Here is a 13,426-nt window from a genome sequence, read left to right as displayed (position 1 = left end):
CTTTCTACTTCTCACATGTTGAACTCAAATACCTGTACTTTCTACTTCTCACATGTTGAACTCAAATACCTGTACTTTCTACTTCTTACATGTTGAACACAAATACCTGTACTTTCTACTTCTTACATGTTGAACTCAAATACCTGTACTTTCTACTTCTTACATGTTGAACACAAATACCTGTACTTTCTACTTCTCACATGTTGAACTCAAATACCTGTACTTTCTACTTCTTACATGTTGAACACAAATACCTGTACTTTCTACTTCTCACATGTTGAACTCAAATACCTGTACTTTCTACTTCTTACATGTTGAACCCAAATACCTGAACTTTCTACTTCTTACATGTTGAACTCAAATACCTGTACTTTCTACTTCTTACATGTTGAACTCAAATACCTGTACTTTCTACTTCTCTCATTCTCCAAACAGCTGGTTCCTTTAGTCTGAATGTGTGTTTGGTGCGTGGTCATTATTCTTTAGAGTCACTGCGTGCCTATTGGTTGGAACATGATCCGTGTATCCATCACTTCCTGGTCTTCTCTAAAGAAGAGGGACCAATGGAAACGTTGTCATGTTGCCGTTGGTCACCATGGAAACATTCATTAGCTAACAATGACATTATTGTTCTATTAATATAAAGGGAGGTCAGGTACTCTTTAAAGCAGCTGCTAGCTATGGGTACTTTTTACTGAAGTACACTTCAAAGCCTTTACTTTCACTTGAGTAAAGAAGTTTAGTCAGTACTTCCACTTTCACCAGAGCATTTTTAAACACGAGTATCTGTACTTCTACTTGAGCCATCTCTGCAAACCATCAGTGAAAACAAACAATGCACATTTTCTTCTTGGGTAAATGAGGAAGAAACATTACAGGGGGTAACACACGTTGGTACAGTATGTAGTATGTAAATATGTTAATGAGGTTTTCTGACCTTTAAGCCAGCTGACCTCCGGTTTGGGCGACCCCGAGACCCTGCAGGTCAGCTTGATGGTCTCTCCTATCTTTGAGGTGCAGTCAGACAGCAGAGACTCAAACACTGGAGGACCTGTTGGTTCACACACAAAGACATACAATCATGTGAGATTTAAAAGAAGCTGCTTCTGCAATAAACGCAATAAAAAAAAATATATATTTTAGGTTGGAAGTTAGCGGCAATACATCTTAGGGCTGCTCGATTATGGCAAAAATCATAATATCGATTACTTTTGGTCAATAATTGATATCACGATTATTAAAAACGATTATCCAATTACTTTGAAAACATCCATTTATTATATTTATATATGTTTTTAACAGTTGATTACCCTGAACTTTAAGCATAATTCAAATGAAAAACCAATACAATGAAAAAAAAAAAAAAAAAAAAATCGTTTTATTTTGATGTTGTTTTCATAATTGTTGAAGGCCAAAATCGTAATTGCGATTAAAATATGATTAATTGAGCAGCTCTAATACATCTGAAAACAGAGAGGAAAAGTGAAACATAACATATTTCACACTAAATTGTCATTGCAGCTTCTAAAAAGATGCAACTGCAATGCCTGCGTAGCGCTATCGCACGATTAAAAGGGATAGATTGACGGGACTGAACATTTCAAATACAGCATTTAAGTATTTTTCAGGCACATGTTGTTGTTTACGAAATCCGTGTGGAAAAAAGGAACATTATTGAGAAACTTAGATGTTTAAGCTGCCATTGTAGGATTCAAGGATGTAAGGCTTTGAGTGTGTGCATAGCTACAGTGTAGATATATCAATGAAAGTCTTAGGTCACAAGCTCCTCCAGAGTGCAACACAATAAAACAGATACAATAGTTAAACACATAATACGAAACAAAGGCAGAGTTGGAACGGAGCCAAAGACACGGCGGCCATCATCGATTAGAGCATGTTGATTTAAAATGGAGTAAAAAATGTTGATATAGTTTTGATTCAATGATAATAATGTGTATATATAATATCCTGCTTTATATTTTGTTACTGTACATTTGTAATTCAACATGTATATTTTCAATTTGTTTTCATTTTTTTTTTTTTTATAAATGCTATTTTATTTCTTATGCTGCTGCAACGCAACATTTCCCCAAATTGGGATCAATAAAGTGCATCTTATCTTATCTACTTATCTTATAAATATAAGCGGAAGGGCACTCACTGTTGCCGGGCAGACTGGCCCTCTGCTGCAGCTCCTTCAGGTCCTTCAGCCAGGACAGCTTCACCGCGGGGGGGCCCTGCAGCGTCAGCCGCCTCACGGACCCCCGGTGCTCGTGCCACAGACCCCAACACCTCTCATCGTCACCCAGAGCCTCCTTCACCTCCACGTCATTCAGCTGGAGGGGGAGGAGTGACAATAAGAGAAGAGGGATAAGTAAGTGTCCAAACTTTTTTCACTGAGGGCCATTGTTGGGAAAACACTGAATGTCCTCTTCCAGCATGAGAGTAACGTGATGACAAAGGTATCCCAACTGCAGCTGTGAACGTGACAGGATGTGAGATGACCTAGAAGAGCATCAGGACTGTTTGAGGCAGATGATAGCTATGTGATGAACATGATGATTCAGCCTCTATGGAGAGAGACATCAAGCATGCTCATTTCTGACGTGGAGCTGATCTGAAGTAAACATTGAATACTGCTTTCTGTTCCTCCATCTTGTGACTGTGTGACTCCCTCTCTTGGATATCAGCATGTGAAGGACACTGCTCAGGAACTACTTGATGCTCTGTGTGTGATGACTGCTTTTTTGAGATTCTGAGAAAAAAAAGACAGAATTTTGAGATTTTGAGAAAAAAAGACTGAATTTTGAGATTTTGAGAAAAAAAGACCGGATTTTGAGATTTTTAGAGAGAAAAAACAACATTTTGTTCATGGCAGGATGTATGATTACTTAGAGCAGGGGTGTCGAACTCATTTTCATCTCGGGCCACATTCGCATTATGGTTGCACTCAAAGGGCCGGTTGTAACTTTAAGACTATATAAAACTGCATATATAAATATTTTATATATATAAAATAATGTATTATATTACATTATTGCTTCTGCATTGGATTATAAGCAGAAGTCTAGGGCAAATAATTGCAAGTCTCTTCAGTGAGAATGTTACAAAATGATTTTTAAAAGAAAAGCAAAATAAAAATAAAGTGACATTTTGAAAAAAAAGTAACATTTTGAAAAAAAAGTCAAATCTGAGAAAAAAAGTCTAATTTGAGATGCATTGTGGGACATGTAGCTTATGGGCAACCTGCTTCTGTAAAGTAGCATGTAACCGTATAACAAACATATTATATTCTTTGCAAGCTCTTGTGGGGCCACATAAAATGAAGCCGCGGGCCGGATTTGGCCCCCGGGCCTTGAGTTTGACACCCCTGACTTAGAAGAACCGGTATTCCTCCATCTTGTGACTGTGTAACTCCCTCTCTTGGATATCAGCACGTGAAGGACACTGCTCAGGCACTAGTTGATGCTCTGTATGTGATGACTGCTTCCATTCTGGAGAGGATCAGAAATGGATCCTGAGGTTGAAGCTCAAGCCGGAGACCAGTGATATTTTCTAACATTCACATACAGAATAATATACAAAGGGCTTGGCCCCTCACTAGAGGTGAGGATCGTGTCTCATTAGTTTAGTTAAGCTCTCCGTAGGGTTCAATTTATTTGGTTTGCAGCTCATTCCTTAAAACAGAAGCCTCAGATTGTTGCTAATAAGTGGAAATGGGAAGGGTGTATTTCAAGCTCGTTCTGCACATAAGTGATCGGGCTTTGTTAATATCAACAAGACTTTTATGGAACATTTTTTCAACTTTAATCGACTGAATGTATTTGAAAATGTATGAACACGTGAAATATATGTTTAGATATACACTGAACAAAAATATAAACGCAACACTTTTGTTTTTGCTCCCATTTCTCATGAGATGAACTCAAAGATCTAAAACATTTTCTATAAACACAAAATAACCATTTCTCTCAAATATTGTTCACAAATCTGAAAAAGTCTGTGATAGTGAGCACTTCTCCTTTGCCGAGATAATCCATCCCACCTCACAGGTGTGGCATATCAAGATGCTGATTAGACAGCATGATTATTGGACAGGTGTGCCTTAGGCTGGCCACCATAAAAGGCCACTCTGAAACGTGCAGTTTTGCTTTATTGGGGACCCCTCACACCAGATACTGCCTGGTTTTCGGACCCCCCCAGACCCCCCAATAAAGCAAAACTGCACGTTTCAGAGTGGCCTTTTATTGTGGCCAGCCTAAGGCACACCTCATCATCATCATGCTGTCTAATCAGCTAAAAAGCACCAGTTTGAGTTTTCTAGCAGATCTCACCTTCATCTTGTTCTTGAAGGTGTAGGAGTCGCTGCTCACACCGGAGTCTCTCTTCAGTTTACACAGCACGATGCACTCTTTAAAGAGGAACACTTGTCTCTGGTGTCCTCTGGAGGCGGCCTTCACCTCTGGAGACTCCTCCCACACCGTGAACACGCCCTGAAGAGAAACCATACAGGGTTTTATCCGGGTGCAAATTGAAGGTTTTTAATATAAATGGATCAGAATCTTTTTTCCTGAAACTTTCAGAATCTCTTTACGCAAAGTTGATTTATAAAAGACATGAAAAAGTGGATTTTGCATAATATTACATTCCATTGCATTTAGCTGACGCTTTCATCCAAAGCGAGAGGTGACCTTTAAATGGAAAAAAGCTTCATAATAACCCCGAGTTAGTTCAGGATGTTTGTGTTCCTCCAGAGGCTAACCTGGTATAAATACATGTCAGCTTGTGGTCACCTGTCTGACGGGCTCCCCCAGAGCGATGAGAGGAGCCGGGTAGTTCTGGATCAGAGACACCTGCTGCAGGTTGTCTGACCTCCAGGGCAGAGAGGACACTAGAGAGAAGGAGTCCTCCAGCAGGCAGCAGCTCTGACCGCTGCGAGCCTTGTTCTTTATAAACTCCTGCAAGTAGCACATAACAGGCATTCAGCGGACACAAGTTGTGCAACATGTATTATAAATATCCATTTTGCAAATACTCAAAGTTCTCTATGATAGTCCTTTTTGACTCAGAGTTGCAAGATGGAATTAAGTATTTGACTATAACTCTGACATTAAGGATCAAGGTGTGACTTGTAATAGTGAAAGATTAAACGTGTGCAGACCTTGAGGAGAGCCTGGTACGTCTGGAGCCTCTCCACTGGTCTCTGCAGGAACGTGAGGACGTCCATCAGAGGAGCATCAGACTCACCAGACTCTGGCAGCTCCTGAAGTGAGATGAGGGACATTTTGAAGGCAAGGCAAGGCGAGGCAAGGCAAGGCAAGGCAAGTTTAGGCAAGGCAAGTTTAGGCAAGGCAAGGCAAGTTTAGGCAAGGCAAATTTAGGCAAGGCGAGGCGAGGCACGGCAAGGCAAGTTTAGGCAAGGCAAGGCAAGGCAAGTTTAGGCAAGGCAAGTTTAGGCAAGGCAAGTTTAGGCAAGGCAAGTTTAGGCAAGGCAAGTTAAGGCAAGTTAAGGCAAGGCAAGGCAAGTTAAGGCAAGGCAAGGCAAGGCAAGGCAAGTTAAGGCAAGGCAAGGCAAGTTAAGGCAAGGCAAGGCAAGGCAAGTTTAGGAAAGGCAAGTTTAGGCAAGGCAAGTTTAGGCAAGTTTAGGCAAGGCAAGTTTAGGCAAGGCAAGGCAAGGCAAGTTTAGGCAAGGCAAGGCAAGTTTAGGCAAGGCAAGGCAAGTTTAGGCAAGGCTTTAGGCAAGGCAAGTTTAGGCAAGGCAAGTTTATTTATATAGCACTTTTCAACACAAGGCAATTCAAAGTGCTTTACAAAAAACAAAAGACATTAAGAAAATGGCATTTAAGGGAATATTTCACCCACAAAATGTTCATTTTTTATATATATATGACTATTTTTGTTTATCTCGCATGCCTGGAGTAAATTGGGACAACGTTTAACAGAAAAACTACAATATGAAGGCAAGGCAAGGCAAGGCAAGTTTAGGCAAGGCAAGTTTAGGCAAGGCAAGGCAAGTTTAGGCAAGGCAAATTTAGGCAAGGCGAGGCGAGGCACGGCAAGGCAAGTTTAGGCAAGGCAAGGCAAGGCAAGTTTAGGCAAGGCAAGTTTAGGCAAGGCAAGTTTAGGCAAGGCAAGTTAAGGCAAGTTAAGGCAAGGCAAGGCAAGTTAAGGCAAGGCAAGGCAAGGCAAGGCAAGTTAAGGCAAGGCAAGGCAAGTTAAGGCAAGGCAAGGCAAGGCAAGTTTAGGAAAGGCAAGTTTAGGCAAGGCAAGTTTAGGCAAGGCAAGTTTAGGCAAGTTTAGGCAAGGCAAGGCAAGTTTAGGCAAGGCAAGGCAAGTTTAGGCAAGGCTTTAGGCAAGGCAAGTTTAGGCAAGGCAAGTTTATTTATATAGCACTTTTCAACACAAGGCAATTCAAAGTGCTTTACAAAAAACGAAAGACATTAAGAAAATGGCATTTAAGGGAATATTTCACCCACAAAATGTTCATTTTTTATATATATATGACTATTTTTGTTTATCTCGCATGCCTGGAGTAAATTGGGACAACGTTTAACAGAAAAACTACAATATGAAGGCAAGGCAAGGCAAGGCAAGTTTAGGCAAGGCAAGTTTAGGCAAGGCAAGGCAAGTTTAGGCAAGGCAAATTTAGGCAAGGCGAGGCGAGGCACGGCAAGGCAAGTTTAGGCAAGGCAAGGCAAGGCAAGTTTAGGCAAGGCAAGTTTAGGCAAGGCAAGTTTAGGCAAGGCAAGTTTAGGCAAGGCAAGTTAAGGCAAGTTAAGGCAAGGCAAGGCAAGTTAAGGCAAGGCAAGGCAAGGCAAGGCAAGTTAAGGCAAGGCAAGGCAAGTTAAGGCAAGGCAAGGCAAGGCAAGTTTAGGAAAGGCAAGTTTAGGCAAGGCAAGTTTAGGCAAGTTTAGGCAAGGCAAGTTTAGGCAAGGCAAGTTTAGGCAAGTTTAGGCAAGGCAAGGCAAGTTTAGGCAAGGCAAGGCAAGTTTAGGCAAGGCTTTAGGCAAGGCAAGTTTAGGCAAGGCAAGTTTATTTATATAGCACTTTTCAACACAAGGCAATTCAAAGTGCTTTACAAAAAACGAAAGACATTAAGAAAATGGCATTTAAGGGAATATTTCACCCACAAAATGTTCATTTTTTATATATATATGACTATTTTTGTTTATCTCGCATGCCTGGAGTAAATTGGGACAACGTTTAACAGAAAAACTACAATATATGAAAACAACCGTTTCCAAATTCTAACAGAACTTGTGCATTTATCCAGTCATATGCTCACGACTTTACAAACTTGAGTGTTTTACATTTTAAGGTGAATAATACAAGTGTTCAAAATAGTTTTCTCTGTTTTTAAAGTCATTTATTTGTAGTTCCTCTCAGAGCTTCGTCTCAGATTCTTTGCTCAATGTGGAGGCATGCGGGAAAAACACCAACGTTGCAATTCAGAAAACTGGGTTCCACAATGTTATGCATGTATTAAAGAAACAGGTTTCGTGAATACCTTAAAGTACTGTTGGACGGTCTTGTCAGAGACGCAGGCCTCAGCTTGAGTCTGTCCCGTCAGATAGTGCAGATACTTCTCAAAGTCTGCAGCGTTCTTCAGGAGAAGCATCGCCACGTCGTCGTCTGTGGAGCAGTCTCTGAGCCGGGGGAGGATGGACCTGAGCAGACATCAGATAATGAGTTCTAACAGCTTGACTGTGGAGAGGACACGGTGCAAAGAGGCATTGGAAACATCATACACACAGCTGGACACCAACTACTTACGTTCATGCAGTGTGGCAAATAACGGCACGAGAGCAAAGGGATGTGTGTAGGATTATAGAGTTTTTATTTATACGTTATATCAATTCATTGCATTGATGCACTGTAGACACAAAGGCAAACCTTAGACACAAAGGATAACGACAATGTTTCTTGGAAAGTGTTTAGTATTTCTAAATTCTCAGTGACCAGAAGAACAACAAGTAAGCAAGCAAGCAAGTAAGTAAGCAAGTAAGTAAGTAAGCAAGTAAGTAAGTAAGTAAGCAAGTAAGTAAGTAAGTAAGCAAGTAAGTAAGTAAGCAAGTAAGTAAGTAAGTAAGTAAGCAAGTAAGTAAGTAAGTAAGTAAGCAAGTAAGCAAGTAAGTAAGTAAGTAAGTAAGCAAGTAAGTAAGTAAGCAAGTAAGTAAGCAAGTAAGTAAGTAAGTAAGCAAGTAAGTAAGTAAGTAAGCAAGTAAGTAAGTAAGTAAGCAAGTAAGTAAGCAAGTAAGCAAGCAAGTAAGTAAGTAAGCAAGTAAGTAAGTAAGCAAGTAAGTAAGTAAGTAAGTAAGTAAGCAAGTAAGCAAGTAAGTAAGCAAGTAAGTAAGTAAGTAAGCAAGTAAGCAAGCAAGTAAGTAAGTAAGTAAGTAAGCAAGTAAGTAAGTAAGCAAGTAAGTAAGCAAGTAAGTAAGTAAGTAAGCAAGTAAGTAAGTAAGGAAGTAAGTAAGTAAGCAAGTAAGTAAGTAAGCAAGTAAGCAAGCAAGCAAGTAAGTAAGTAAGTAAGTAAGCAAGTAAGTAAGTAAGTAAGCAAGTAAGTAAGTAAGCAAGTAAGTAAGTAAGTAAGCAAGTAAGTAAGCAAGTAAGCAAGTAAGTAAGCAAGTAAGTAAGTAAGTAAGCAAGTAAGTAAGTAAGCAAGTAAGTAAGTAAGTAAGTAAGTAAGCAAGTAAGTAAGTAAGCAAGTAAGCAAGCAAGCAAGCAAGTAAGTAAGTAAGCAAGCAAGCAAGTAAGTAAGTAAGCAAGTAAGTAAGTAAGTAAGCAAGTAAGTAAGCAAGTAAGTAAGCAAGTAAGTAAGCAAGTAAGCAAGTAAGTAAGCAAGTAAGGAAGTAAGCAAGTAAGTAAGCAAGTAAGCAAGTAAGTAAGTAAGCAAGTAAGTAAGCAAGTAAGCAAGTAAGTAAGCAAGTAAGTAAGCAAGTAAGTAAGCAAGTAATTAAGCAAGTAAGTAAGCAAGTAAGTAAGTAAGTAAGTAAGTATAATTCATGCAGTTTGCCTGTTAAATACTTTACATACATTTGATCAGAAACCTTCCAATAAAAAATAGATTGTACACAAAAAGAAATGTAAAAACGGTATCTTGTGTGATATGCACAGTAATGACTGACGCAACATTGACTTGGTGTGCATTTGAAGAAATATCTACCTTTTTTTGATTATTCTTCGAAGTTAGAAATTCAATCAAAATCTAAGAAGGGAGGAATCTCAATTTACTCAATCGATTTTCCCCCAGAACCTGATTATATATGCATTATTTATTTATTTGGATGTTGTCTCTCTAGATGCATTCAAATGAGCATTGTGTTAAAGTAAAGGTTGTGTGTGTGTGTGTGTGTGTGTGTGTGTGTGTGTGTCAGGGTTTCCGCTAGGATTTTTACTCGCCGGTCAAATGTCCGGACAGAATTTATTTTACCGGACAAATTTGAAACTTACCGGTCATGTTTCAATAATGATATTAATAATTGTGTAGCAGAGTTTCCGTTAGCAGGTCATTACTGGACTATGACCGGATATGCTGATGTTTAAAACTCAGTTAATGAGTCATTTTTATATCGCTTCAGTTTATAATCGTAACAGATGGAAAAATTCAGATTCCATTTTTCAATAAATGATTCCACAAACAACATAATTATTACATTCAAACAAACTACTTGTAGTAGATGAAGTACATTATTCAGAAGTTTACATTAACTTTGAATAATAACACGGAGAAACGGATCCTCTCTTTTCCCCTCTCCCTCTCTCTCTCTCTCTCTCTCTCTCCCTCTCTCTCTCTCTCTCCTGACAGCACGTCAGTTTCTCATGCAGCTCGCTAAACAGTGGGCGGGGCTTCAGGTGATTATGCAGCAGCTGATCTGATCTTTCTCTCTCGGGTCCGGTTAAACTTCACTCGCGTTTATGTCCATATCGATCAGATCCAGCTCTCCTGATCGGCCTTTATAGAGAGCACCGATCAAACTATTAAGAGTGAATATCGGCCGATAATGACCGGCGGCCGATCGATCGGAGCCTCCCTAATTATTACCAGACATTTTGACCGTCAGGTTTTCAATTTACCGGTTTTATTACATTTTACCAGCTAAACACCGGTAATTACCGGCTAACGGAAACCCTGGTGGGTGTGTGTGTGTGTGTGTGTGTGTATGGTCTAGCATTACTATACTTGTGGGGACCTAATGGAGGTCCCCATAAGGGGGATCATTAAGTTTAGGGTGAAGACTTGGTAAGTGTTAGGCATGTGTTGGTTATGGTTAAGGTTAGGATAAGTCTCCAGGAAATGCATGTAAGTCAATGTAATGTCCCCTGAAGTGATGTATACATGGTATGTGTGTGTGTGTGTGTGTGTGTGTGTGTGTGTGTGTGTGTGTGTGTGTGTGTGTGTGTGTGTGTGTGTGTGTGTGTGTGTGTGTGTGTGTGTGTGTGTGTGTGTGTGTGTGTGTGTGTGTGTGTGTGTTACCTCTCGTGCAGAGACACGATGTCCCTGATGTTCCTGAAGATGATCTCTTTCTGGTTCAGGATGCTGACGGGGACGTGTCGGCTGGACTCCAGGTACTGAAGCTGGTGAGAGGTGAACATCTTCATCTCCTTCACAAACTCCTCCTCTCCATCGATCAGGCCCTGGATCAGTTGGCTGGAGAATAAAGGAAGTGAATGCAGATCCCTTTTTACATCTGACATTTGTTATTTGGACAATTATGTCCATCATCACAAAAGTTAAAGATGCTTTGAGAAATAAAAGCAAGAATAACCAAATTGTAGAAATAATAATTAACATACATACAACTCAAATGAATAGAATTATAAATGGATGCATTCAAAAACAATTGTGCCCTTTCACTTTCCTCACAGCATATTTAAAGTAAGTCACGAGGTGAAGAGAGGAATAGATATCATGAAACTTCCCCAGTTTATGACTTACATAAAGACCATTTCTTTTGTATTACAAGTTTTCGGAAATGTTATGTTTATTTAAGAAAAGCATTTTTCAAGAATTTAGGAGACATCTTCTAGAGCAAGGAGGTCAAACTCAAGGCCCGGGTGTCAAATCCGGCCCGCGACTTAATTTTCTGTGGCCCCGCAAGAGCTCTGAAAGACTATAATATGTTTATTATACGATTACATGCCGATTTACAGAAGCGTTGCCCATAAACTACATGTCCCACAATGCATCTCTCATTTGACTTTTTCCTCAGAATTTGCCTTTTTTTTCCAAAATGTTAATTTTCTTTTTTTTCCTTCAGAATTTGGCTTTTCTTTTTAAATCATTTTGTGACCTTCTCACTGAAGAGACTTGCAATTATTTGCCCTAGACTTCTGCTTTCAGACGTAGTTAATTATGAAGTTATTACCCTATCCCATAATAATCCAATGCAGAGGCAATAATGTAATATAATACATTATTTTATATTTATATATGTATTTTTATATAGTCTTAAAGTTACAACCGGCCCTTTGAGTGCAACCAACTGATGTGGCCCGAGATTAAATTGAGTTTGACAGCCCTGATCTAGAGGCACAAAGAGACAGCAAAAAACTCCTAAATGTGTATTCTAGAAGTTTTCTTTCCAGTAGTTTAAAAAAGAAAAAAACATAGTAGTGTCATGATTTAATATAGAAGTCAATATAATATAATATATAACTGCAGGATGACGGACCTCAGAGCTCTCCTGTACTCTTCTCCTGTCGACCCGATCCCATCGAGATCCTCCTGAGGGGCTCTCAGCTGAGGGAAGGTCTCCTGTACAAACCATCATTTAATTTATTATTACTTGATGAAATTAATATCTACAACAACACAACATTGCAGTACAAGTGAGTATTGCTGAGTAAAGACCTGAATACTTCATATACAGTATGCTCAAGGTTTCAGTCTATAACACCGTTGCAAAGTATTGGAGTTTACTTGTCGATGTATGCATCCTACCTTCCTCTTCTTCTCCAGATATGCGGGGCACACCCACCCCTGTCGGGCGGGGGTGGTTTTGGTGGGTTTGGTCCGCACCAGCCAGCGGTCGGGATGAACGGAGTCCAGAACCTCCACAAACTGACCCTCCTTCAGAACAAAACTCTCCTTATTCCCAAAGTCTGGACTGCAGTCAGCTCGAGCGACGTACATTTCAAAAGTCTGAGAGGAAAGAAGCAAATATGTTACAACATTTCAAATCTTATACAATCCTATGGGCAATTAACTTTTTCTAAATGTTTTACGACTACTACTACTGCTACTGCTACTACTACTACTACTACCACCACTACTACTACTACTACCGCTACTACCACCACCACCACCACTACTACTACTGCTACTACCACCACCACTACTACCGCTACTACCACCACCACCACTACTACTACTACCACCACTGCTACAACTACCGCTACTACTACTACCGCTACTACTACTACTACTGCTACCACCACCACCACTACTACTACTACCACCACCACCACTACCACTACCGCTACAACTACAATTACAGCTACTACTACTACCGCTACTACTACCACCACCACTACTACTACTACCACTACCACTACCACCACCACCACTACTACTACTACTACTACTACTACTGCTACTACCACTACTACTACTACCACTACTACTACCACCACCACTACTACCGCTACAACTACCACTACAATTACAGCTGCTACTACTACTACCGCTACTACTACCACCACCGCTACTACTACTACTACTACTACTACTACCGCTACTACTACCACCACCGCTACTACTACTACTACTGCTACTGCTACTACTACTACTACCACCACCACCACCACTACTACTACTACCGCTACTACCACCACCACCACTACTACTACTACCACCACTGCTACAACTACCGCTACTACTACTACCGCTACTACTACTACTACTACTGCTACCACCACCACCACTACTACTACTACCACCACCACCACTACCACTACAACTACCACTACAATTACAGCTACTACTACTACCGCTACTACTACCACCACCACTACTACTACTACTACTACTACCACTACCACTACCACTACCACCACCACCACTACTACTACTACTACCGCTACTACCACTGCTACTACCACCACCACCACTACTACCGCTACAACTACCACTACAATTACAGCTGCTACTACTACTACCGCTACTACTACCACCACCGCTACTACTACTACTACTACTACCGCTACTACCACCACTACTACCACTACTACTACCGCTACTACCGCTACTACCACTACTACTACCACCACTACTACTACCACTACTACCACTACTACCGCTACTACTACCACTACCACTACTACCACTACCACTACCACTACTACCGCTACTACCACTACTACCACTACCGCTACTACCGCTACTACCACTACTACCGCTACTACCACTACTACCACTACTACTACT

General features: G+C 40.4%; 1 protein-coding gene across 1 annotated transcript in view; it reads right to left on the bottom strand.

Moving 5' to 3' along the window:
• obscna (obscurin, cytoskeletal calmodulin and titin-interacting RhoGEF a) overlaps nt 1-13,426 on the bottom strand; it is a 120,306-nt gene that overhangs the window by 39,886 nt on the left and 66,994 nt on the right. The window contains 9 exon segments of the mRNA XM_071202968.1: nt 938-1,051; nt 2,162-2,336; nt 4,335-4,493; nt 4,794-4,958; nt 5,162-5,263; nt 7,493-7,667; nt 10,475-10,648; nt 11,673-11,755; nt 11,942-12,142. Coding sequence (XP_071059069.1) covers nt 938-1,051; nt 2,162-2,336; nt 4,335-4,493; nt 4,794-4,958; nt 5,162-5,263; nt 7,493-7,667; nt 10,475-10,648; nt 11,673-11,755; nt 11,942-12,142 — 1,348 coding nt within the window.

The sequence above is a fragment of the Pseudochaenichthys georgianus genome, chromosome 4 (assembly GCF_902827115.2).
Source record: "Pseudochaenichthys georgianus chromosome 4, fPseGeo1.2, whole genome shotgun sequence".
Taxonomy (NCBI): domain Eukaryota; kingdom Metazoa; phylum Chordata; class Actinopteri; order Perciformes; family Channichthyidae; genus Pseudochaenichthys; species Pseudochaenichthys georgianus.
The sequence above is the reverse complement of the archived record's forward strand: the minus strand, read 5'-3'. Positions and strand labels throughout refer to the sequence as shown.